This window comes from Rutilus rutilus, assembly GCF_951802725.1.
Source record: "Rutilus rutilus genome assembly, chromosome: 10".
NCBI classification, from domain to species: Eukaryota; Metazoa; Chordata; class Actinopteri; order Cypriniformes; family Leuciscidae; genus Rutilus; species Rutilus rutilus.
This window is the reverse complement of record NC_140215.1, coordinates 39,602,849-39,630,148: the sequence shown is the minus strand read 5'-3', so window position 1 is coordinate 39,630,148 and position 27,300 is coordinate 39,602,849. Positions and strand designations below refer to the sequence as shown.

General features: G+C 41.4%; 1 protein-coding gene across 2 annotated transcripts; it reads right to left on the bottom strand.

The window, feature by feature from the left end:
- Positions 1-1,070: 1,070 nt before the first annotated feature.
- Positions 1,071-27,300, bottom strand: LOC311298603 (bactericidal permeability-increasing protein-like). Of its 2 annotated transcripts, none has more exons than XM_084421679.1 (16): positions 27,168-27,300; positions 25,463-25,572; positions 23,383-23,494; positions 23,160-23,288; positions 14,806-14,958; positions 14,629-14,692; positions 14,452-14,512; positions 13,942-14,033; positions 12,948-13,124; positions 12,731-12,790; positions 10,156-10,323; positions 4,535-4,599; positions 1,972-2,014; positions 1,814-1,877; positions 1,608-1,684; positions 1,071-1,476 (listed from the first exon to the last, which is right to left on the bottom strand). In XM_084421679.1, exons 2-16 carry the CDS (start codon positions 25,557-25,559, stop codon positions 1,426-1,428), a joined length of 1,413 nt encoding a protein of 470 aa, XP_084277805.1. In that variant the 5' UTR covers positions 25,560-25,572; positions 27,168-27,300; the 3' UTR covers positions 1,071-1,425. The 2 variants fall into 2 exon arrangements, with proteins under 2 accessions (XP_084277805.1, XP_084277806.1); XM_084421680.1 differs by having other exon boundaries at positions 25,463-25,569; positions 27,168-27,267.

Genomic DNA, 27,300 nt, shown 5'->3' with positions numbered 1-27,300 from the left:
AGAGAGAGTGTGTGGCTGAATGGATGTGGATAGTCAAAATGACTAAAATTACTTGCAGCATCCTTACATTTCTGTGTTTCATGAGACTACAACTTGTGGAACTCCCTAAACCAAGGACTTTCCTTCTTGATGCTACGCTCTCACCCTCAGGACATGCTGGCACTTCTATTGAGATGGTTGTCGAAAGACAGCTGGAGAAAGGGCCAGAAGCAGAATATGGTCACTCAAATGTCCTGCACAAGTCATGCTTGGGAAGGTGGTTTGGGTCGATCAGTTTGTTGTTCTGTCATTATCGGACTCAAACTTATATACCTTAATTAGCATGAGCAGTATTTGAGCGCCTCTTGACTCTAAGGTTATGGTAAGGGATGTTACATTTCCGAAACACGCTCTAAGCAGGAGACCAATGACAACAGACTGGAGCAGGCTGACCAATGAGAGCAGACTGGAGCCGGCTGACCAATGAGAGCAGACTGGAGCAGGCTGACCAATGAGAGCAGACTGGGCTTTTTGGAAGGCAGGTTTTTTAAGAAACCGAAACTTAAACTGAAAACAGGTACTGCAACAATTTAGTTTTGTGAACATTAAATCATGTAAACGTATTCTAGTAGACCCCTGAACAAAATTATGACCCTCTAAATGAGCATAATAAGGGCCCTTTTACACTCCCACAAGGCACTTTGAATACCAAGTACTGCCCTTTGGTGTCCAACACACCAGCTCTCTTCCAGGCTCTTGTTAAAACAGAGGAGTCCAATTCTGCTTTTGGAGGGCCACTTTCGCTGACTCACCTTAAAGGTAGGCCTACCTGCGTGCTGACGTCATCTCACGCTTTGTTAGGGGGCGCACCCGTGATGTGCTTCACTCATGGGAAATACACATTAGCGTTGTTCTTTCTATAACTTTCTATACTTCTTTTCAGGAGTACTACACACACACACACACACACACAGTATATATATCATTATCGGACTGATATACAAACTATACATATATATAGCGCCTTGGTCATATCCAAAAGGCTTCAAAACCTTTTATGGTGTAGTGAAATAACATGAATGTTGGATTGCTTATGATTATATATTTTTTAATAAGCTTTCACACAAACTCTAGCTCATAGCTAAAAGACATCACGCCAGCCTTCCATGCAAGCCAGATTATTTACGCAAATTAACTCCAATGAAGGAACTATATATTTTTTTCTTTCTTTTTCCACTGTAAACTGTAGAAAATAGCCTGTAGAGTATTTTGCATGGATGGGTGGCAAAAAAGTTTGTACATAATATTATGTGGAAAAATAACATGATCATATTTGATCAACTTGTATATATGGACATTTCAAGTAATGATTATATAATTCTTACACTGAAAACAATTCTGCAGTTGTACAGTTATTAGTTATTTTGTGCAGGTCATGTGTGGAGCTCAGAGGCCCGTCAGGGAGTCCTGGACATCAGTCAAAATGGCCACAAAGCCCTGAAAAAGTCACAAACAAATTCAGACTGTATCACTGTGTTTTCCAACCATTTTGCAATATCAAACGAAATCCAAACCCCATACATTTCAGAATACAAACATTCAATAGTTAAACATTTAATAGTACTCACATTTTTTGTAAGCAATTGAGAATTGATCAAACTAAAGCCTTTCAGTGTGGGTAAGGGAAAACCAGCCTTCAGAGCCGCTAAAATGCAAAGTGGAAAAAGGTGTTAATTATCAGTTACCAGACTTTCTAAAAACCAGTTTTGCAAAGTCTATAGTTTACAGAAGTTGCTTTTTTGGGTGCAAGTTTGTAATAAATGCAATATCATACCATTTATTTTTGGAAGTACAAACATCTTCACTGCCATCACTGACATTTGCTCGAGTGTGTCAGTCTGTACATTGAATGATTAGACAAAGATAAAACATCTTATAATGCTGATCTACTAAAGTGAATATTTGACATGAATCATCACTGTCTGGTCTCACCTTAAAATCACCAATCTCAGATGATCCGAGAGTCAGCGTTAAACTTGATGCAGCATTCAGGGCAAAAGATGAAGTAGAGTTTCAGAAAACGTACGTTTTTTTTTTTTTTTTTTTGTAGATATCTTGGGCTTACTTAAAGTATTCATGCATTAAGAAATAAAAATTTGACATATAAGAGGTCATTTTGCTACAAAACCATAGTGTAAGTTTGAGCTTTTGCTGAAAGCAAGCTGTCAGAGCTCATCAACTCATTTTGTACTTTATTATGTAATAGAGATGAATGCACCAGTGCAAGACCGCTGATCAACGCAGATTATTTAATCATGGCAGCTGTAATAGTAATCATGCTGAATTTAAATTTAAAATGTCTAGCATTCTTATCGAAAGAAAAAAATAGAAATAAGGGTTATCCAGTTACCATGTTAAATCATATAGATATACAGTATCTCATGAAAGTGAGTACACCCCTCACATTTCAGCAAACATTTTAGTATATCTTTTCAAGGGACAATACTAGAGAAATGAAACTTGGATATATTTTAGAGTAGCCAATGTGCTTCTTGTATAGCAGTATATATTTACTGTCCTCTGAAAATAACTCTACATACAGCCATTATTGTCAAAAAAGCTGGCAACAAAAGTAAGTACACCCTAAGTGAACATGTCAAAACTGTGTCCAAAGTGTCAATAGTTTGTGTGAGCACCATTGTTATCTAGCACTGCCTTAATCCTCCTGGGCATGGAGTTCACCAGAGCTGCACAGGATCCTCTTCCACTCCTCCATAATGACATCACGGAGCTGCTGGCTGTTAGACACATGGCGCTTCTCCACCTTCCGCTTGAGGATCACCACAGGTGCTCAATAGGGATCAGGTCTGGAGACATACTTGGCCACTCCATCATCTTCAGCTTCCTCAGCAAGGCAGTTGTCATCTTGGTGGTGTGTTTGGGGTCGTTATCATGCCATTCGGCCCAGTTTCTGAAGGAAGGGCATCATGTTCTGCTTCAGAACTTACATATTGGAATCCATGTTTCCCTCAATGAAGCACAGTATGACCTCTGTATGACCCTGGCCTGTACTGTAACTCAGTTTTAGGGTGTTACCAATCTTCTCATATCCTAGGTGAACTTTGTGGAGAGCAACAATTCTAATTCTTAAATTCTTAGAAAGTTCTTTGCCATGAGGTGCCATGTTGAACATCCAGTGGTCAGTATAAGATAATTGTACTCAAAGCACAAATTTTAACTGCTCTAATACAAGATACACACATTTGTATGGTCCTGTCAAGCAGACAAAAACATGAACATGATGAATAGAACATGTGGCTTTGCATGGTTAAACGACGTACAGCTATTATCACTTAGGGTGTACTCACTTTTGTTGCCAGCTATTTTGACAATAATGGCTGTATGTTGAGATATTTTCAGAAGACAGTAACTATATACTGCTATACAAGCAGCACATTGACTACTCTAAAATATATCCAAGCTTCATTTCTATAGTATTGTCCCTTGAAAAGATACACTAAAATGTTTGCTGAAATGTGAGGGGTGTACTCACTTTCATGAGACACTGTATATATGTGTTTGTATACTGTGTGTGTGTATATATATATATATATATATACAGAGAGAGAGAGAAATCAAAAGAAATTTTAAAATATGAAAAAAATTACTACACTTGCGATGGAAACGCATTATCAGAGTCTGCATAAAGGGTCCGTTGTGTAATACTTATTTCATATGCAAAGATGCAGTGGGCATTCAAAAATAGGGTAGAAAATGGCCAATTATTTCTAAAATATAAGTGTGTTTGATACTAGTAACATTATAAGTGGACCTCAGGGAACTTAATAAAAAAACAAAAAACAAACAAACTGGGTAACGCTTTAGATTACAGCCCGGAAAGTATTGTACGTGTTTTTCCTGTAACTACATAGAACTAGAGGGTAACAAGCACCACTTTAATTTACGGCCCGCAATGTCACACTTATCCTGTAACTACATGAAACAAGAGTATATTTACCCAGTATTTAAGCAAAAGTTGAAATAGGTTTAGTTTTACTTGCCTTGAAACACAGAAGCCCAAACTTAATCAGTGCACTTTTGCTATCAACAAAAATACTATATAAATACACTATGTACCCGTCATTTTAAAAAGCCTTTACGTATTAGTACACTATTATAACAAAAACCTGCGCAGTATGTTCTTAATAAATTGCTCCTAAATGTAAGGTGGTTGTACCATAATCGAAGAATAAGTGCCCCTTAGTTCTAAAATAATTACAGTAGAAATAATTTGTTAATTTTCCAGGTTGTTACCCCTTTATTCCCCGAACTTTACATATTGTTCCCTTATACCTACACTTACGTACTTTATAGAGACGTTATAATTACAGAAAGGTACGTTGTAAAGTTTGTTTTACTTACACAGTACTTTCCTTTTCGGGCTGTAATCTAAAGCGTTACCAAAAACGGCAATGCATGATTGAAATGAAAACACAACTAAAAATGAAGCTCATTTGACTGCGTCTTTAACTGGACAAATATCAATGAAACTCACTTTTTCATTTGGAAAGCTCCAGTCAGGTTTTTGTCAATCTGAGCACTTCCACTGAAGTTGCCGTCCTGCAGGTGGAGTGAAAGAAGAACACTGAAGTTAATTCTAAGCTGAATTGCTGTTTCCTTTTTGATTAATAGATCAATTTGGTGAACACATGGTTCTGTATCACTGTTTGTAGTTTCGACTTTACAGCTTATAGAAGGTCTTGCCAACATGTTTTGTGTAATTTTGATATTTACTGTTAAAGTGTGAGAGTTCCTCTTCACTTTTTTTATACTATGTTCCCTTTCGTTCGGGAATTCCTACGTCTCGTTGGAGGAGTTTCCAACGAATTGGGATCACGCTAGGGAGACCAATTGCCTTTGAGTGAATTAAAACGAGCCAATGAACATTGGCATGCAAGATTTGCATTCCGCGGCCCGCCTGCCAGTGCGGGTATAAAGGCGGAAGCAAGCGCATACACAAGCGCTTTCTGCTTCGGAGCCGACCAGTTGTGTCCTCTGAGTGAATGAGCGTCTGGATAGTGTTTTCCGTGAGCTCAACGAGTCTGCTGTTTCAAGACCTCTCTGTGTTGGTGTTACGGTGCGGCAGTGATCTTCGCGATCTCCCGGATATCAACTGTCACTCACGAGCGATCTGCTTCTTTCAAAGAGCTGTTGTCACAGCTGGTACCTGGTTGAGTGCACTCAGTGGGCTTGCAGTTTCCCCGCTGTGTTGCCGCGTTGATCCCTGCGTGCTTCAGCACACTAAGAGAATATTTTCTGAAAGAGCAACACGAGTGAAGATCGCGTCCTTTTCAGGATGACGTTTCACTCGTGTGTTTCCGGATGCGGTCGTTTCCTGTCCTCATTTGACGGCCACGATCACAGTTTCACATGCTTGGGAAAACTAATAAGCATGTTGAGACTGCGTTCGTGGGTGGTTCATGTTTTCTCATGAGAGCATTAGCACGTCGTCACGTTGTTCGTCTCTCCTTTCTCGTAAAGGCTTGAGCCGCTCAGCGTGTTGTGTGCCGTCGAGCTGCCGGCTGACAGCGCGGGTTGTCACGGCAACCCAGCGCGCGTCGTTCGGTGCTCTAGATGCGCGGTCGAGACTCGTGTGCCTCAGTGGGGTGGAGTCCCTTTGCTTATTCCCCAATCTAGTTTCTCTTCTGGTGTCCCAGAAAAGGGCTACTTTGGCTAATAGCATTGGTGATCTGAGGATTACAGTGAGCGTACCACTCACTCCTCTAGCGCATCGCAAACATGCTGAGACTGCATTCGTGGGTGGTTTATGCTCTCTCATGAGAGCGTGACCACGTCGGCACGTTGTTCGTCTTGACTTTTTGATGAAGGCTTGAGCGCTCAGCGTGCCGTGTGTCAGCGATGGCCACGTTCACTGTCTTGCATGCCTGGCAGCTTCGGATGGCATTCTGGTTCTTCTTATGAGGGACCAGGCATTTCATTCAGGGCTCCAGGGGAGGATCAGATGTCGATCGCTACATCGGAGAGAGGGCTGTTATACTCTAGAAATGAAGTTGATGCTGAGTTCCCACTATAATGGTGTGTGTACTCATGCTGAATCAGATTCAGACTTGACAGCCACACTTTCCCGGGCTACTCTGGGGGCGCTGTGCGACGCTTAAATGCCTTGCCCGTGCCTGCCCGGATGTGTGTGAAAAACTTTGGCAGTATGGAAGCATTTTGGCGCCAATATGGCAGCCAAACATGCCAAAATCTGCAGAAAAGTTTTTCCTCTCTCACTACCCTTGGTGGAGAATCTTGTTTCTGTTCCGCCACTGGTCATCCAGTCAGCGGTACCCAATAAGAGCTGTTCCGCCTCCTCTGGGTCACACACGGTCGAGACTGGCAGTCAAGGACGACGCTCAATTGCCTCGCCACTCCCAGTCTCTCCCGTCCAAGAGGGTCAGAATGACAGTGTGCGCCGCCATGTTGCCTCGCTGCTCTCATTCCCTTCGTCCCCAGCGCTCAGATGGCAGTGACGCCGCTACGGCCTCGTCACTCTCGTCTCCCGCTGGGCAAGGAGGTGCGGAAACCAAGAGTCAACGCCCCCGGGCCTCGCTCCTCGTTTCCCCTCCTTCATTCGCCTCGGGGCAGCCCGCAGCCGAACGCCTCCGGGCCTTCCCTGCCGTCTGCCCCCCGGTGGAAGCAGGTAGGTGTTGCCCCGCACACCCAGACCCCGCTCTCGGCAGCAGCAATGTCTCCGAAGTTGGGTCCCTGCCTTCCACCTCGCTACTTTCATGTCTCGATTCTTCCTCGACATAGACCGTTTCTTTGGTTTGCGTTTGAGGGTCGAGCATATCAGTACAAGGTCCTTCCCTTCGGCCTGGCCCTGTCGCCCTGTGTCTTCACGAAAGTCGCGGAGGCGGCCATTGTTCCCATGAGAGAACGTGGCATTCGCATTCTCAACTATCTCGACGACTGGCTCATAATAGCTCACTCGCGGGATCTGTTGTGCGAACACAGGGACATGGTGCTTCGGCATCTCAGTCTGTTGGGGCTTCAGGTCAACTGGGACAAGAGCAAACTCTGCCCCACGCAGAGGATCTCTTATCTCAGTTTGGAGTTGGACTCGGTCGCTCAGACTGCGCGGCTCATGGAGGAGCGCGTCCAGTCAGTGCTCAACTGACTCAAGTCCTTTCAAGGCAGGTCAGCGGTCCCACTGAAACAGTTTCAGAGGCTCCTGGGGCATATGGCAGCCGCAGCCGCAGTAACGCCGCTCGGTCTGCTCCATATGAGATCGCTTCAGCGCTGGCTTCACGATCGAGTCCCGAGATGGGCGTGGCAGAGCGGCACGTTCCGGGTGAACATCACCCCGCACTGTCACCAAACCTTCAGTCCTTGGTCAGACCCTGCATTTCTACGGGCCGGAGTACCCTTAGTCCAGGTGTCCAGGCATGCTGTGGTTTTCACAGATGCTTCTGCCAACGGCTGGGGGGCCACGTACAATGGGCATGCAGCTTCGGGTCTGTGGACGGGGCCCCAACTGCATTGGCACATCAACTGCCTAGAGTTGCAAGCAGTACGCTTAGCCTTGTGCCACCTCAGAGGCTTACTTCGTCACAGGCATGTACTGGTCTGTACGGACAGCACTGCGACCGTTGCGTACATCAACCGCCAAGGTGGTCTATGCTCCCGTCATATGTCGCGGCTCGCCCGCCATCTCCTCCTTTGGAGTCAGAAGCATTTGAGGTTGCTTCGAGCCATTCATGTCCCTGGTGTGCTCAACCGTGCAGCCGACGAGCTCTCCTTCCGGGAGAATGGCGACTCCATCCCCAGGCGGTCCAGCTGATATGGGAAATCTTCGGAGCCGCTCAGATAGATCTGTTTGCCTCTCCGGACATGACCCATTGCCAGTTGTCTTATTCCCTGACCGAAGGAACTCTCGGCACGGATGCACTGGCGCACAGCTGGCCCCAGGGCCTTCGCAAATATGCGTTTCCCCCAGTGAGCCTTCTCGCACAGACTTTGTGCAAGATCAGGGAGGACCTAACCTAACCAGGTTCTGCTTGTTACGCCATATTGGCCCAACCGGACTTGGTTTGCAGAACTCATGCTCCTCGCAACAGCCCCTCCTTAGCTGATTCCTCTGAGGAAAGACCTTCTCTCTCAGAGACGGGGCACCCTATGGCAGAGGTTCTTGGTGGCCTACCACAGGCTGTGGTAGACACCATCACTTCCGCTAGAGCCCCCTCTACGAGGCGCCTCTATGCGTTGAAGTGGAACCTATTCGTCGGTTGGTGCTCTTCCCACCGGGAAGACCCCCGAACTTGCCCGATCAGTGTCGTGCTTTCCTTCCTGCAAGATGGGTTGGAGCGAAGGCTGTCTCCCTCCACTCTCAAAGTGTATGTTGCCGCAATAGCCGCATATCACGATGCAGTAGAAGGTAAGTCTTTGGGAAAGCACGGAGTGCTAGGAGCTCCTCAGGAGTGCTAGGAGATTGAATCCTCCTCGTAATCAGCACTCCGTACCCTCTTGGGATCTGATTTTAGTGCTCAGAGCACTCCAGAATCCACCATTTGAGCCCTTGCATGCAGTCGATTTATATATTATGTCAATGAAGACAGCTCTCCTGCTCGCTTTGGCATCCATCAAGAGGGTAGGGGACCTGCAGGCATTTTCGGTCGACGAATCGTGCCTAGAGTTCGCGCCGGATTTCTCTCACGTTGTTCTGAGACCCCGGCCCGGATATGTGCCCAAGGTTCCTACCACTCCTTTTAGAGATCAGGTAGTGAACCTGCAAGCGCTGCCCCCGGAGGAGGCAGACCCAGCCCTGGCTTTTCTCTGTCCAGTCCGTTCTCTACGGATTTATGTTGACAGAACGCAAAGCTTTAGGACCTCAGACCAGCTCTTTGTCTGTTTCGGAGGCCAGCAGAAGGGGAAGGCTGTCTCCAAGCAGAGGTTAGCCCACTGGCTAGTGAATGCTATCGTCCGGGCTTATGATTCCCAGGACATGCCTTGTCCACCTAGGTTGAGGGCACACTCTACTAGGAGTGTTGCCTCTTCCTGGGCTTTGGCTCAAGGCGCCTCGCTGACAGATATCTGCCGTTCGCTAGGTTTTATAGCCTTCATGTAGAACCTGTTTCCTCCCATGTACTCGCTTCGTCCAGTAGCGCAAGGAATTAGGTTAGTGTCGGCTTGCTACGCCATTCTCGCCCCAGGGGCCAGATATGTGCGTTTTCCTGCTCCGTTGGTTACCCAACAAATGGTTAACCTCGTGGGTTCCTCCGTCACCCCCCGGCGTCAGGCGAGCTGGATCGCCGGTCGCCAGGCTTGTTACCTCTCTCTTGAGCTGAGTACAGGCTGGGGTTCTATGTAGTGGTCCCTACGGCAACCCCATAGGTGTTTTTCCATGATTCGGTTACCCTCCGGGTTAGCCAGTGTCTTCCCCTTGACAGACTCTGTCTGTTGTCTCTGCTGAGTACGCTCCCATCCTCCGGGCTGGGACTACCTCAGAGACTGCCATGTGTTCACTACCCTATGGGCTAGTGCACATGTGTATTTCTAGTGCCTCCCTTCGGGCAGGTTTTGGGCACCGCAGCGTTCCCTTCTACATCTTGGGCACGCTTTCCCAGTGTTATCCAATGTCCACTGAGCGGGTCTTGCGGAACAGCAGTGTGACTTCTTCCCAGCTAAGCTTCTGCACTTAAGAGATAAGTTTCAAGAAACTGCTGCTGAAGCTTAGGCAGGGTGCTGGAAGGGGCCAGCACCATGGCGTTTTATTAGGGATCCCAATTCGTTGGAAACTCCTCCGACGAGACGTAGGAGTTCCCGAACGAAAGGGAACGTCTCGGTTACGTATTGGTAACCCTCGTTCCCTGAGTAGGGAACGGAGACGTCTCGTCGCCATGCTGCTGTACCTTCGCGGAAGACTGGACACCATTCGGCTCCTCAGCGAAAAACGTTTGTGTATGCGCTTGCTTCCGCCTTTATACCCGCACAGGCAGGCGGGCCGCGGAATGCAAATCTTGCTTGTTTTAATTCACTCAAAGGCAATTGGTCTCCCTAGCGTGATCCCAATTCGTTGGAAACTCCTCCGACGAGACGTCTCCATTCCCTACTCAGGGAATGAGGGTTACCATACTGAACCGAGACGTTTTTGTGCATAATTTGTGTACTCACCACATCCAGTCTGAAGAGAGGCACCAGCGTACCATCAGGTTTAACAGCGGAGAACTTTGCTGCAGCCGGCACATGAATGTCTATCACCCCTGAACTGAAGGAGAATAGTGGCGTCTCGCTGGCGTATAACAGCACCTGCATCTCCATGTTGGGATACAATGTGCGTAGCTGAACAAATAATTTGTAAACAGAGCACATTATTCATCTTGATAACAACTTGATTTTACTTGAAAACTATAGAACATGGAACAGACACGTTTTAGACAATGTTGGGAGTAAAGCGTTACAAAAGTAATGCATTACAGTTACATATTACTTTTTGCTGTAACGCAGTAGTGTAAGGCATTACTAATCAATTTTCAGTAATATTTTACTCTGTACATGTTCAGTAACGCTTTCGTTACAACACACTTTTAGCACAAAATTTAATTGTTCAGAAAATAAATGGGGGAAAAAAACAGCAAGACCGTGAGACATTAACGAATGAAAAATGGAAGTAAGATATTACCTGTTCGTGGTCAGTCAATAGCCACGTGTGGTGTCCAAGTTTGTAAATAAAGACTAAATGACAGCTTCTGATATATTTGTTTGGCGATTTATTTCATTCATCTCCCTCTTGCTGGTGTACCTTTGTATTGTGTGACATAGTCCAGTAAAGGCGTGTTTAGGGCAGGTTTTGCAGGAGTGCCGCGAGGCATGATTTAGGTCTCTGTGCTCGCGCTGGCCAGTGGAAAAGCGGCTAATGGGAGAATATGGTAAAAGACTGTACATTCGCGAGATGGACGTATGCGCATTACTCTGTTTGTTCTGTGTTTTCTTTCTAACCATTTAGGCTATGTTTAGGTGGTGTTTTTCATCATGTTTTCATCACGCAATCATGTTTTAGATGAGGTGGTGATGCGTTCATGTAAAATGTAAGGGTGGCGCTGCCAATAAAAGCACCTAAAAGCTGTCACAAAGAACTGGCAAAAGTTATGATTATGAATATGTCAAATATAGCAAGGAGACATTTTAATTGTTTATTAATAAACAAGTGTTTTCTGTGTCAGTGTCGGCTGCAAAGATGAAGTTGACGATCCTGACTCGCGATCTTCGCAGTGGTGAACGCGCCAGAGAGAAATGCACATTTCATACGGATTACATAAGCAGAGAGCAGTCTGTTTTCTTTAGTTTTGAATTGTTCTGTTTAAAGCGGGGCTCAGTAGTTTCGGGATTTCTTCGCTGTATTCTCGCTTTTTGCTCGCAGGTTTCTCTCTAGAGCTCCCCCCACAGCTTCGGAATAGATATTTGACAACACTGTTGTAAAAACTCGTTGGCGATTCTCAGACACCAGAGGCTAGTAGATCAATGACATCAAAGCAGATGGGACATTCTTTAAAACATCTTCTTCATTAGGGTTCGAACAGCGTGAGGGAGCGCAATAATGACAGCATTTTAACAGATTTCTTTTGGCCGTAAAGCAATTGTTTACATCGCGAGACCTGATATCAGGCGATACTTCCTGACGCGGCGGCCGGCAGCCCGCCGGCTCAAAGTTGCAAGTGCGGGTTTTCCGCTCACGGGCACCAGGGGGGTGCGAAACGACCACCATTGAACCCGAAATAAGTAATATAACCATTCCAATGAATATATTATGTTCTGTGGAGAGCCAACCCTTCTTCATCCGGTGGGTAGTATTACTTTTGGTTTGCTTAGTGTAATTCACAGAATTACAAAAAAATATTTTGCTACCTAAAAGTTAAAGATTTTTTGTGTCATGCATGCATTTCTATTTCCCTCATATTAAATATAAAATGCATGTGTATACTGATATTTTTCTAATGTCTGGACTCCTTTATTAAGGGAGTAGCCTATGGATATATAAACAGACGTTTCAATATATTGGTATTAAATGCATTTTCTGAAAATTTATATTTCAAGTTTTTACTGCAAATGTCACATCCATAATGCTGGAATTGCCCAATTTTAAATAATTGATCCTCAACTAGTTTTGTGGTGTAGGTCTACGTATTTTAAAATGTTAACTTTAAATAATACTAATAGTAATTTAAAGATGTGGTAGCATTGGATCTGGACGGGAAGGATAACTCTGGGAGTTGGAAGGGGTGTGTCGCGATTCTGCCTTTTCACACCGTGACACAGGTTCGTGGATCTGAGTGTCGCGATTTCGGTTTCATATTGCATATTGTTACAGCCCTAGTCATTTTAGAATATTAAGTTCTACTTCTGTAGTTATTTTGGTGAAAGTAACTCAATACAGGTAATACAAGAGTAATGTAATACAATGCTGAGATAGTAATATTGTAAGGTAAAGAATTACTTTTAAATAACAGTAACAAGTAATGTATAATGTATTACAGTTTGGAAGTAACTTAACACTGTATTTTACACAAGACACAAGTAACACTGATTTTAGACATGTAAATACACATGAGATTCGTGACTGGTGTTACTGTACATCAGTATATACAAACGTAGTCATATTCTCTAGTTATTTACTGGTTGACATTAAACATAAGATATTTTATAAATAAAAAAAATCCCTTACAAAGTCACAACCTGTACATACACTGACCTGTGGAACGAAGGCACCAAACTGACTGGTGTTCAGATGGATTGGAGAACTCTTTGGTATCTAAATTAAATGAGAAGAATGAGTGACTTAATAGCTAAATCTATATTTTAAATCTATAAGCGGGCATGATTCCTTGTAAGTCTATAATGAGTTGTGATGCTGTATAGTTTTATTCATTATATATGGTAATAGTATTTATTTTTTTGTACTTCCTCACCATGTCATCTGTGATGTTGATTTGAAGAGCCCCAGAGCTGAGGAATGCATACGCTGCTGAATTCACGAAGAACTCAGAGGCAGCCATTGAAAGCATGTAGTTTTCTGCATACGGCACGTCAAACACGCTTGGAGAGAAAGGTGGTTCAGATGGAGAACTGCGGCTGTAAAACTCTCCCTGTCACAGGAACAACAACCAAACGTCATTGGCAGGTTACGGTAAAAATTCCAAAGCGAATAAATAGAATCCATAACACTGTTTACAAATCGAGAAATCTATTCGAATTCTAAATATATTCAGAAAGAGAAACCTAATAATAGTTGGGGCTCAGGGATGGTTGGACAGCTCAGAGAAGCCAATCCTGCTCCTGGAGAGTTTAGCTCAACACTCATGCCTGGAAGTCTCTAGTGATTCTGCAGACCTTGATCAGCTGGAAAGTGGCCCTCCATGAGCAGGATTGGACAACCCTGTTGTAACTGTATGCATTTAATATATGGCAATAAAATGTTAAGCTGGACAAACACTGTGCAATTTTCGTCTGAATCTGAGCCGATTCCTGAGTTGTATGACTCTTTTTTTGAGTCCGGCCGAACTTCAGCTTTGTCGTGCAGGAAACAGCGGGAAACGAGAGGCGATTAACCTCTCCCGACCGGCAATCAGATGCTCGGGTTAATTACTGATGTTAGGACTTTTGGTCTCCTCTTGTGAGGGTATCGCACAGTTGAAGCAGAGCTACGAACCGATTGCCCTAAACTCAGTGCCTTTTCCCTTCACTGCGCCTGCCTGAAAACAGAAGTTAAACCATGGCGACACGAAATGGATATTTTAAGTCTCAGCTCTACGATCAGACTGTATAAATCGTGAGCTTTGGCTTTACATCTAATGCGATTTACTCGTACAGTGAGAGTTGGTATTTAACAAAATAAATGCTGAAATCACACAGTGTATGCCTGGCTTTAATCAGTATTATAAATGCTGAAATAAAAATCCTTACCTTAATATCTAACTCAAAGCTTTGTGCTGTCACAGCCGGGGAGGATGTCAGAGGGATGCTCAGAGATATATACGGACCCACAGGTATGTTAACTAGAAAGAATTCATTTGAGCGTGATTACTGTAGTCATCTAATGAAGAGGAATGTAATGCGTGCTGTCGTTTTCTAAGTAGTTTTCCAAGGATTTTGTATTTACAATCACGCCAACAACATTAATGTCATTAAGTAGCAATAGCTCAATAATACGGCCGAAATAACCCACAGTAGGGTGAATCTCACACAAATTTTCACAGCAAATTCAAGAAAATTAGGCCTTTTAAATTATTTTTTAATAACAATTAATCACATTTATCTTAATGATTATGGAAAACAATGCCACAAGGCAAAAAAATATATATTATTGGTAAAATAATTTTTTTTATGCATAATATGTCTTATTTTAACTATAAATCTATGTGATCTATATACAGTATAATATATCATTTTAAGACATTTTTTTTGTGCCAGTACCAGGTGTTTCCTGTAGAGTTGTCTCTAATCCAATTATTGCTTTTTGAATGGCCGGGCAAATCTAAAAAAAAAATAATAAGAAAAATAATAATAATAATGACAATGATTGAGACATAATGAAATATCACCAGCAGCAGATAATAGTGTTGGGTAATTTGTTTTGATAAAATGACAAACCTGCTCACGTATCATTTCTGATATTTTTCCACTGAAAGCACTTATAAACGGCTTGACAAAAAAGCTGCAGAATAGAAAGAATAGAAATGCTCTATTAGTGTTAGTCATAAGAGATATTCACATTTGTTGCGTGTATCTTCAGGTATCATCAGTCTTTTATGTTTTGTTAATACTTACCTAGCTCCTCCATGGAACTGAATATTCACATCTCCTACATTAGCACTACACTGAACAGTGGTGATGGAGAGACGGCCAGCATCATCCGCTAACTGCAGGAGGGTGTAGATGTGGATATTGTACACAGCCAAATCAAATGAGCCATGATCATGGCTGCAGTCATAGAACAAAAGACAATCATATTACATATCTTATAAACAATCAATTCCTTTACATTACAAATGTCTTATTTAAAACATTTTACTTTGATATGATGCTTGCCAGCTATCTTGAGGGATCTTTCCAATGCTATCTCACGAACAATTCGTACGAGTGAGTAAAATGTGGCTGATTCATACGACCTCACTCGTACGAATTCATATGATTTGTCTAAACCCCAGTGAGGGTTAGGTTTAGGGGCGGGGTCAGGAGTAGGTCATTCTTACGAATTCATACGAATTGGGCAACTCGTAAAATATCTACGATTTAGCAAAAAATTTACACATTCATACAAATGAGGTCGTATGAATTTGTACGAATTAGACACCTTGTAAAATTGGTACGAATTGACGTGAGATCGGGTTGATCTTTTCCATTCCTCTTTGGCAAATTGCTCCAGCTCTTTTCAAGCATGGACCTTAAGCTTGAGCTCCCGCCATAGATTCTTAATGGGATTTAGATCTGGGCTTTCAGGGGCCACTTGTCCCTCAACAACATTTGGACCAACTTGGATGTGCTTTGGGTTGTTGTCTTGCTGGAAGACCCAGTGTTGATCTAATGTTGGCCGTTTTGCCTGTTGATAATTTTTTTTGCAATAAAATGCAATTATTTACGAACATAGCGACGCATTGTTACGAAACTTGTCATCGCAGCCATGCCCTGAAGGACCCTGAGAAGCTTGGGGTCAGTGCATTACAAAAGTATTACTTTTTGCTGTAACGCAGTAATATAACACATAACTAATAAAACTTTTGGTAATATTACACGCATTACAATCTCAGTAATGCACATTACAACAACGCATTTTAACCCAAAATATATATACATTTTAAGAATTTACCAACACCGCAAGACATTCCAGCACCAGAGGAAATTATCTGCGGGTAAAGTAGTTTCTATTTCCTGTTGCTGGAATGCGATGGTTGAGATGGCGGCAGTGACGGATTCTACATTTGTGAGATGGACATACTCCCATTATTTTCAGTTTGTCAGAGAAAAGGACAAGAAAGTAATAGTCAAGAACTATTCTATAGTTAATCTAAACTAATCTATATGTGACATTGAGAAATAGCATAAGTAACTTGTAGAAACACCTGGACCAGTGCCACGCTAACACTAAGTTAACCAAAAGACCTTTCCCCTTGTCCATGAAAAATTCTGTTCCCTTTCGAGGGAACTCGCAATGCGTCAATGATGCTTTGGGAACGCCCCTGCGTGATTGCGTCTGAAGCACATGTGTCAACTAGTACTATGGCGAGAGTGAACGTCACGGGCGGGTGACGTCATGACCAGGAAAGGATAAAAGCACATCCGGGTTATGACCGCGCTAACTTCTGTGCCTCAGCAAGCGCTCTGTGTCAAACTGTCTGTCATATTTATTGTTGTCTGTCACGAAACCTATACAGCTTCAAACTTTATATTATGGTGTCCAAACAATCATTAAACCGTGTGCCCTCGTTATCTTACGGGTGGGGATACACATGAACTTTTTGTGATGTGTTTGGGAGCGGAGCATGCTCTGTCAGCCTTCGAGGGGGCTGACTGTGAGCATTGTGAGAGGCTGCCACTTCACACGCTCCACTCTCGCCTGTCACTCTTTGAGGAGAGTGTTCAGGTGAGCGTTCGTGGCGGTTCGGTTCCCGTTGCTGCCGAGGCAGCACAGAGGCTCTTATCGTGGGGATCGCAAATGGATCTCACGGAGGGGATTGAGACGGGCCCCGCCCTTTCTCAACCTTTACCCGTGAGATTCAGTCCTCTCTCTCCGGAGTTGGAAACCTGCCCCGCGGTTTCTTCCGCTCCGGAAGAGGCACCGGTGCTTCAGCTGTCTAGAGGAACTCCGAGGAACAGGGACGTGCACAGACATTTTGAGGGGCAGGGGCTCAAGTGAAATAAAGGGCACTTCTCATAATTACGTATTTTTTTATTTTTTTTAAACAAAAAAAGTATATATTAACGCAACTCTGACTTCCTTTTTAAAAAAAATTATTAAAAAAGTTAATTAATTTTATCTTCCTCAAACTCACGCAATTGTTTCATTTTCAAAAGATGTCTACAAAATAATCAGTTCACACAGAAACCACGGTCTCCTTAGTATTCACTAGGTTTATAGAGCAGCAAAGGAAACCATTCCACAATGTTTTGAAAACATTTTCTATGCTACTAGTTTCAAGTTTCAAGTAATTTTCTTCTAAAATGAGCATTTTTCCCAAGCTCGTATATTTAAGTTCAGTAATTTAACTGAAATGACAATTAATAGGTCATTTTCACTGCCAGTAATGTGAAATAAGTGAACATAAACATACAAGCTTGATAAAAATGATCATTATAGAAGGAAATTTCAGATGGCACTTAGAGGCTTTTTCATCTGAACTCTTCATATTTAGAATAACCTAAATAACTGCATCAAGCAGAGGTGGCGTGTTTTACTAATAATTTGTTTATTTTTGTACTACATCATTTAATTATTTTGGTGTTATCAGAATACATAACACTTTAAAATTAAACTTACCAAAATAATTGAGTAAAAATTCAATAAAAGCCAATGTCATGTATGTATTTGTGGTTGGAATACTATTTTATAAAGGTTTAGAGGAAATAAAAAAAGTTAAATTACTCATAAATAAAAAGTTAATTTATAAATATTGTTATTTTTAATGTTTAATGTTAACTTATTTCTACTCAGTTTTATTTATTAATGTACCAGATGCAGTTACTCAGATTTATTACATTTTTTAGAGTGTATCCTCCATCTGTTTGCATCTGTAGATTTCTTCTAAATTCACCAATTTGGATTTCTAAATTTCAGGGGGAAAGACTCTTGATGTAAGTCATTACTGGGGACGTTCTGTATGCAAACTAGGCGTCAACTAGTTAAAATGCGCACATTTGCATCTATGACAGGGCAATGCAGTAAACAAAATAAAAGCATATCACCTAGGTGGTAATATATGCTTATTTTATTAACTTATTTTATTACATGGCTTGGTTTAATTCCAATGTAGAATGCGGTGTGTTATTTCTTGATAACAGACCGCTGTGCGGAGTATAACAGACCGTTGTCATGAAAAACAGAGCGTTACTATGGACTCACAGGATTCTAACTGTAGAGACGGAGCGGACTATTTTCTTTAGCGGAAGCAATCGGGTTTAACAGTCGGGGGAGAGGGAGCGCTTCAGAACTCCTGACCTGATATTTAGATACTATTCTTCATTAAATATTTTTGTTTGACAGGGAAGCTGTGCGCAAACAGAAATATTATTTTCCAAAAATAAAAAAAAGCACCCCAGAAAAAAGGGCACTTTCTCTCCAGGAATAAAAAGGGCAGGTGCTCAAGCCCCCTTTGATGTCTATGTGTGCACGTGCCTGCCGAGGAACTAGATGTGCTGAGCATCGAAACAGGGGAAGAAGAAATGCCAGTTTCTTCCCCAGCGCATAAGAAGCTGGTGAAGGTTTTGTCTCGAGCTGTGTCTAAGTTGAATATTGAATGGCCAGCCGAGAAACAAGGTGCCCGTCCTAAGAGCCTTTTAGACGACCGTTTCCTCACATCAAGCACAATAGCTCCACCTAGGGGACTTTCATTCTTTCCAGAACTTCACAAATAGTTATCTAGATCATGGAATAAACCTTATTTGTATAGAGTATTTAGCCCTCAAGTTCATGTTTATTCTGAGATTAAAAGGTTGAATGAATATGGTTATAGGACGATGCCGAAAGTAGAACAGCCTCTTGCATCATATCTTTCTCCGGCATCGGCATCGTCCTTGAAGTCCCCAATGCTGCCCACTAAACCTTTAAAAACTTCCTCTATGTTAGTGGGTAAAGCATATACGGCAGCAGGTCAGGCCGGTGCATGTCTACATACCATGGCTGAGGGACCTCGAGACTGGCGAGGGGGCGGGGCCTGACATAGTTCGAGAACTGCGTCGGGCCACCGATCTGTCTCTTCGAGCCACTAAAGAGACCGCTCGTGCTATTGGACGGTCGATGGCAGCTAATGTGGCTACAGAGAGACATCTTTGGTTATATCTTTCTGATATCAAAGACAAAGACAAATATTTTCTGTTGGACGCCCCGCTTTCGACTAGTGGTCTATTCGGTAAAGCAGTTAACACTGTGGTAGATAGATTTCAAGAAGTGAAAAAGCAAGCGGAGGCGTTCAAACGGTATCTCACTCGCCGTCAACAGGCCTCTGGGGCCCATTCTGTTGGCGAAGAAGGCTTCGGCAAAGAAGAGGTCCTGACGCCCATGGCAGATCGTGACTCAAATCAGATCCGAGGACTGGTTTGTCACGATAGATCTGAAAGATGCATACTTCCATGTCTCCATCCTTCCAGAACACAGGAAGTTCCTAAGGTTCGCTTTTGGGGGCAAAGCCTACCAGTATCGGGTTCTTCCATTTGGTCTAGCTCTATCACCCCGCACATTCACTAAATGCGTAGATGCAGCTCTAGCTCCGCTCAGGCTGCAAGGCATACGTATTCTGAACTACATAGACGACTGGCTTATCCTAGCAGAGTCGGAACCTCTAGCGGTTCGGCATCAAGATGTCGTTCTCGCGCATATGAAGAAATTGGGGTTGAGATTGAATGTCAAGAAAAGTGAACTTTCTCCAGCACAGAGGACCACCTTTCTTGGTGTCGTGTGGGATTCAGTGAAAATGAGGGCCGTGCTCTCGTCTGCTCGTGTCGCTTCAATCCTCACATCTGTAAAAGAGATAAAGCTAGGCCAGTCACTCACTGTAAAGCAGTTCCAAAGACTGTTGGGTCTGATGGCAGCCGCGTCCAACATTATTCCATTCGGCCTGCTGTACATGAGACCCCTTCAGTGGTGACTCAAGACCAAAGGGTTTTCTCCGAGGGGGAACCCACTCCGTATGATCAAGATAACGCGGCGGTGTCTCCGTGCTTTGGTTATATAAGAAATTCTTAATTATTAGTTTATGTTATTGTTGCATAAACTTCACATTGCAGTTGAACTGTTGCTAGATATAAGGTGAATATTATAATATTTAGACCTGTGTTTACTACACTGTGTTTGTGGATATCTGCTCAAACCTGGATATGTATAATATGGTAACCATAATGTTTCATATTGCACATGCGTTTCATGTATCATATTTTGGAGCGCGCTCTGCGATTGAATGAAGGCTATCATTTTTTATTTATTTTTTACAGGGACCAGATGCCCCACGGATGAGTCCTGCTGACTTCAACATTCACATGAGTCTCTGTACATGAACATGGTAAAGTGAAACTCAAACACCTTGGAAATGAAAGGTATGTACAATGTTTTTAGGAATGGCACAAATGTCTCTGTCTTGGATCATTGGTTTCAATAATGTGCTTTTTTGTCATTTGTTGTGTATCTTTGGATTATGTTGTGTTGTAAATAAATCCAAACAATCAAAAAGCCATTCTTTTTTAAATCTCCTCATTCTTTGTGCAAGGTTGCTCAGAATTATAGGGCCTGAAAGCTCCTAATAGGGCCATTAGGGGTGGATCTTTGTCTTTCTCAGGTGTGAAATCCATACATATTAATGATGTGATCACGCCTCTTCGCATAAAGCTTTCTTACAGAAAACACGTCTTACAAATTTTAAATCAATATATTGTCTTATCTGAATGAGCAGTCATGATGATTTTCACATAGGTTTGGAGCAAATATTCTAGGCTACGTGATACAATTTTCAAAAGTCTTGTGAAGAAATAATCAGTATGGGTTTCATGACCTTATTTCAGTGACAGTTATTTTTTTTATATATTTTCACAAACCACGCATAAACGTCATTATCTCAAAACTACAAACTTTTACATACATGCTGCTGACATATTATTGTAGCAGAGTTTGTGCTAAATACAGTGTGATCAGACTTTAGCCATGAAAATGTCACAAGTAACAGAAATAAGCACAAATGTCAGAGCATGTCAGAACACCTCCAGGGCAAGAAACCAGCTCAGACCCCAGAGGGTTATTTATACTTTTCCTTTGTGGCACCCTGAGGCTGAGGCCTGCAGTTCGTAACAGAATTCCAGCTTGGGATCTGGCCCTGGTCCTAGAAGGTCTATCAGTCGCTCCCTTTGAGCCTCTTGAGTCCATTTCAGATAAATTTCTGACCTTCAAAACTGTTTTCCTTCTAGTCATTTCTTCTCTTAAAAGAGTAGGAGATCTCCAGGCCCTTTCGGTATCTCCTTCGTGCCTTGAGTTTGCACCCGGGATGGTTAAGGCGTTCCTCTATCCTAAACCACATTATATACCTAAGGTTCCAACCAACATACCACGGCCTATTGTACTGCAGGCATTCTGTCCTCCTGCCTTTAAGGATTTAGACCAGGAGAAACTGAACCTTCTGTCCAGTCAGAGCACTAGATACTTACGTCCACAGATCTGCCCAGTGGAGAAAGTCTGATCAGTTATTTGTATGCTTTGGCCCCCCTAAGAAAGGCCTTCCTGCATCCAAGCGCAGACGGTTAGCAAGTGGATAGTCAAGGCTATTTCTCTTGCATACGAGGTTCTGGGCCAGCCTTCACCTTTGGCTACTAGAGCCCATTCTACTAGGAGTATGGCGTCCTCCAAGGCCCTTCTGTCTGGGGTGTCCATTCAAGAAGTTTGTGATGCAGCTGGTTGGTCTTTGCCACTTACGTTTCTTAGATTTTATGAATTAGACATGGATGCCCCGGGGTCTAGAGTTCTCATGTCGTGACAGTTTTACATGACAGGTTCTTGGCTGTATGGCGTTTGGGCATTCTCGTTCCCAAAGCGTCATTGACGCATCACGAGTTCCCTCGAAATGGAACATCTCAGGTTACGACTGTAACCCTAGTTCCCTGAGTAGGGAACGAGATGATGCATCACTTTGCCATACTTCCTACATCCCTGTGATCGACTTGCTTCGGCCTTTCGAAGCTAGCGTGGTCGTAACCGGATGTGCTTTTATCCTTTCCTGGTCATGACGTCACCCGCCCATGACGTTCACTCTCGCCATAGGACTAGTTGACACATGTGCTTCAGATGCAATCACGCAGGGGCGTTCCCAAAGCGTCATTGATGCATCGTCTCCTTCCCTACTCTTGATGACGGCGCTCCTCTCAGCACAAATTTGGTATCGTTGTAAAGCACAGCATTTCGACTTTGTGAATATTTATAGTAATTTCTCAATAGCATGAGTCTGAACCAATGAAATGTGATTTTCAAACTAATATGCTTATGTAAACAAAATTATCTTACTCCCGCTGACTCACAGCGCGCAATCCCGATATACATAGAATTAGTCTTGGCGAGTATTCACGCAAACATTATCTGTTATGACTTAGTGATGTTTGGTTTCAGTAATGTTAATCAAACAATTCTGGTATCATGGAAAAAAGTTGAATATATTTTTTTCCTATAGATATTGGTTTTGACTTGGTTTGTGCCAAATTTGGTGTTATTACCAGAGATTTTAAGGTATGGTTGCTGGGTGACTTTGACTCTATCAACTTCAAACAGGTGTAACTCAGTAATTATTTGTCTGATTCCAACAAATCATACATCATTTTGAAGGTTTTTGTGAAAATAACAATTATTATTTTAATTTTTTTTGCTCATTGTGACTCATTTTGCCAGCACGGGTCACATGTTGGTTATGTGTCTTTTCAGAATGACTAATGAGCAGCAACCTTTTTATTTTGGGAATGTCATATATGCTCATTTGCCAAAATGGTTGTTACGTGGAAAAGGGTTAATACACAGGATGACTGTACATTATCTTTTCATTACATGTTCGACTTGTTTTAACTGGTTTGTTCGTCTTGGATAAATGTTTGCTAGAGTGTGGGAACTGTTTTTCTTTGTGAAAGCTATTAGTTTATTACAAGTGAAATAATACATTTTTTGTTTTCTACTCAAATCAGTAGTTCTTGCCCAATTATTTACTTATAAGTCAAATAGCTGTGTAATAAGTGGGATATAAATAAACCAACGGTTATTACCACTTTACGTCGTGTTCTTGATCCCCTTAATTGGGTTTTATTTGACTTATGTCTGTGTGCATGGTCCTTCTTATCGACTAAGATCATAAGATTGTGTAGAAAGGTTTATAGAAAATGTTATTTGTTTCCAAGATCACGTCAGGTGAAGCTGATTTGATTATTCACCCATGATTCACTAGTACACTTACATTATGCCAAACTGTGTTGCCCAGTTGCCGGTGATGGCTAGTGTGAGTTGACTGACTTCCACAGATACACCAGTTCCCTCTACAAACACCAGTGATGGGTCTGGCATGCTGCACTGCACAACCCGCATGCTGGAAAGACAGTTTGAATAAATGCATTTAGTATCTGTGAACATTTTAAGAACATTTTAATTAGTTAATTTGGTTTGATTGTTAGTGAACTGACTTTGATAAGACATAATATACAGTGCCGATCTCGATGTTCTTCTTGCCCCGGTACTCTGGGATTTCAGTACTCTTCAGTTTGCTTTGTATTTGGACAGACAACATCTGAGAAACTGAACACATGCACAGAAACAGATACAGAAACACATATCACCTCTTTAGCATCCTCATGATTAAAATATACAAGATTTCATGTATTTTAAAGTGTTATTCACCACTAGTTATTTAATAAATCTTAGCTAACTAATAAACAGCCAATATCCTAATAATATGCATGCTAATAAGCAACTTGTTAATAGTGAGAATTGAACCCTAAACTACTGTAAAATATATGTATCAAGAAAATTGCTGAAGTTACCCTTTAAGTACTCAAACAAAATAATTAAAACATGAAATATTTGTGGGTTTATATTACATATAATTTTCTGTCATGTCTCTTTCAATAAATACCCATTAAGCAAGGGAATGATGGATGCTATTAAATGCCCATTAGGGGACTTTATTTCCACTTACCAAAAATTGTCTTCACTTTATTTAAAATAAATGCCTCTCTGAATATGATGATATGATATTTGATGGGAAAGGGAGAACAATGGGATTGGAAAAAGGTTGATTCAAAGTCTGGATGGTCGCATCAAAAGCTATATCAAGTATTCTTAAAGGCACAGTATGTAAGTATGTAAGGAGCTCCGGAAGGATATAAGAAGGAATGACGACAGTAAAGGCACAAGAGAGGACTAAGACATTTTACATTGTTTTTTTCTTAGGGCTGTCAAGCGATCACATTACACAATGTGGTGATTAATTAATCGTGAGTTAATTAAATTATACTTTAAATAAAAAGCTAAAACTGCCAGTAGATGGCGGTAAATGTCTAAATGAGTAAGTCATTGAGTCATTCATTCTTTCGATTCGTTCAAACGGCTTATTCATTCAGAAATTAAGTAAATGGCTCTCTTTATGAATGTGCCATTGAATCATTAGTTCTCTGGCATTATAGATAAAAAATTTATTGAAAATTGTCAATGAAATTTTGTTACGGCAGACAATATTGTGTCTAAGATATAACACAATATTAACTTCTTATTTATTAAACCTGTATAAAATCAATATCACATTTGCACTCGAGCTATTTGGGACAAAAACAGCACTCGTGTGATATTGATTAACTGTGTCATATATGATATAAATATGAGACAAAAACTCATACGGGGCATTTTGCCCTGATATCTTGAATGTTAAGAGCAACTAACTGTTTTCTATAGGATCGATCACACAGTGTGTTGTTACCATGTTCATCACCAATAAACTGTATGAAATGTAAGAAGAACTATATAAGTCTGATCTGGGGCAGGAGGGTGTGTTAAATGCATTAATAAGTTTAACACGTACATTTTTACGATAACTAATTAATTAAATGAACACGTTAAATCAACAGCCCTAGTTTTTATTATGCCTATCTGTTATAATTCATTTTAAAACATTGTATGGTGGATAAAATGCTGTTTTTACTGTTACTACAAATAAAGCTATTTCTGAGAATGCTATGTTTGCCATTTGACAAAATATTTTTTTCTGATTTCTTTATAAAACAAGAGATTCAAACAATAAGACTAACAGTACTGAGCTATACAACAATGATTTCTCTGGATTTAAACATTGTTGGAAACATTTGGGATAATGCAAGCACACAAGTCAACAAAATATATAAGATTGTTCTAGTGGTTTTTGGGTATATTAATCCAAATATATTACATATTGTGCCTTTAAGCCCAGTTTTCAACACTTTTATCACTGCATGTGCCAGTGGCTGGTGTTTATGTCCTACTACTGCCAGCCTAGAAACATTTATGCTTAACATTCACGGATGTCATCCTGTTTTGGCGACATGAAATAAGTTTTCCTCTTACTAAAAAAATTGATTTCGGAGGGAAAAGGTTATATATGAAAGGAATCAGTGGATAAATGTATAATATAGTAAAGAAAACAACCACTGAGCATTTCCCTGATGGACAGTATGTCTATCTCACAATAAAGAATGTTGTTAGGTGTCATTTCAGATCAATGCAGTGAAAACTCACCATCTCTGAGCCCCTTCTCTGACAGAAGAGCTTTTAATGCAGGATAATCTGCATGTGTGTATGTTAATATCATCAGGAAATAAATGACCAGCTGCATCCTTCAACTCCTGCTGTGTAAGACAAAATATATTACTCATGAGATTAACCTGTCTTTTAACTTTTGACAGGTATTTACACTGCAAAGCTAAAAAAGAATCACATTTGGTACATCAATGTATTATTGCAATTACTGAATGTACATTTAGTTTGAATTTTGATGTTAATTCTCACACACACCGGTTTTATTTATTTATTTATTTATATTTGGTCAAGATGAAAATCTAATTTAACCAGACATCACATCAATTGTATTATGATAAAAAAAAATCAGAAGTAATTTTTTTTTTTTTTTTATGTTTGCTGTTTATTAAACTCATTGGTGTAGTGTATGTAAGGGTTAATGTCCGACGAGGTGACGACGCGCAGCGGAGGACGGTTGCCTCCGCTGAAGTCCATTAATACCTGACAATGGACACCTAGAAAGGTCATTAACCCGCTTATACCATGGTCACTTGCCAAATAACACATTTTTAAAACATTAGTTTATATTTTAATTAGTTTTACAATTGAAATATAAAGTTTTTACAAACAATAACTTGGTTTCCCTGGTTACGCCTGAAGGTTACTAGGTGTCCTCTATCACTTTTTAATGGACACCCTGCAGCCAATCAGAATCGAGTATTCACCCAGACCATGGTATAATCTCTTTTTAATCTTCATTTAAGTGGCTCTAGCAGCAGAAAACAAATCTTAGATGTCTTTAGACTGTATATGTGTTTGACCTTCTCTGCATCCAAATGCCTCTTCGGATGATTTGAACCGACACTGCTTTCAGTGTACATTTATCAGTATGTGTGTAAATGGAGCCCTTGACCTTTGTATTGCTAAAAGAGTGTAGGCCTATATTTTTTTTTGCATTCCACAAATTATCTGCTTTAGCAGAAGTTTATATTACATGTCAGTCATGATCCCTCAGTTCAGCTGCATCAGTCACTTCCTTAAATGATAGAGAACTGATACTAAGACCAAAACACATTTGCTTAGAGGACTCTGCTCAGACACACATATAGCAGTGTTTATGACCACAGATTACCATATTTTTATCCTAAAGCTACAACAATTATTGCCTTTAACACTGCTAATCAATTTTAACAAAGTCATTGCATAGGGATGCATGGCAGGGGTTTGATATCTTCACTCTCTGACGATGTGAACAGTAATCTGTATCTTCACTCTCTGACGATGTGAACAGTAATCTGTATGCTGAGCTCTGGATGCTTCAGTTTTATCTGTGTATAAAAATCATCCCTCATCCCTCAGAATCTTTTACAGTCTTGCAGCTTTTGAGTTGCACAGCAGAGAAGAAAGCAGCGATTTCAAATAAAGACAGCACATTTATATTTATCAGTTGGGAAGATGCTTTTATCTGAAGTGACTAACTGTGGTTTTAAGTTTGACATTTGATAAGCTTGTATATTTCTTGCCAATCAAACTCCAGACATTGGCATTTCATTCTACCAGTTGAGCCTAAACAAGTTTCAAAAAGTTTATGTTTGGTATGTTTATATTTCTATCCAACATGAAAAAAAAAAAGTTTGTATATGAAAAATCATTATTTAATAAACACTTTCTTATTCATATTTGATATGAAATTGTAAGAGCATACCTCAAAGCATACAGCACAGCCTGGTGTCTGAAGGGAAAGTGAGTGTTTCTGTGTGAGTGTTTCCTCAAAAGCTTCAAAAGAACACGTTCACAAGGGAGGGGTGCGTGTTTAGTTCCTGCTCTGGGTGTCTTTC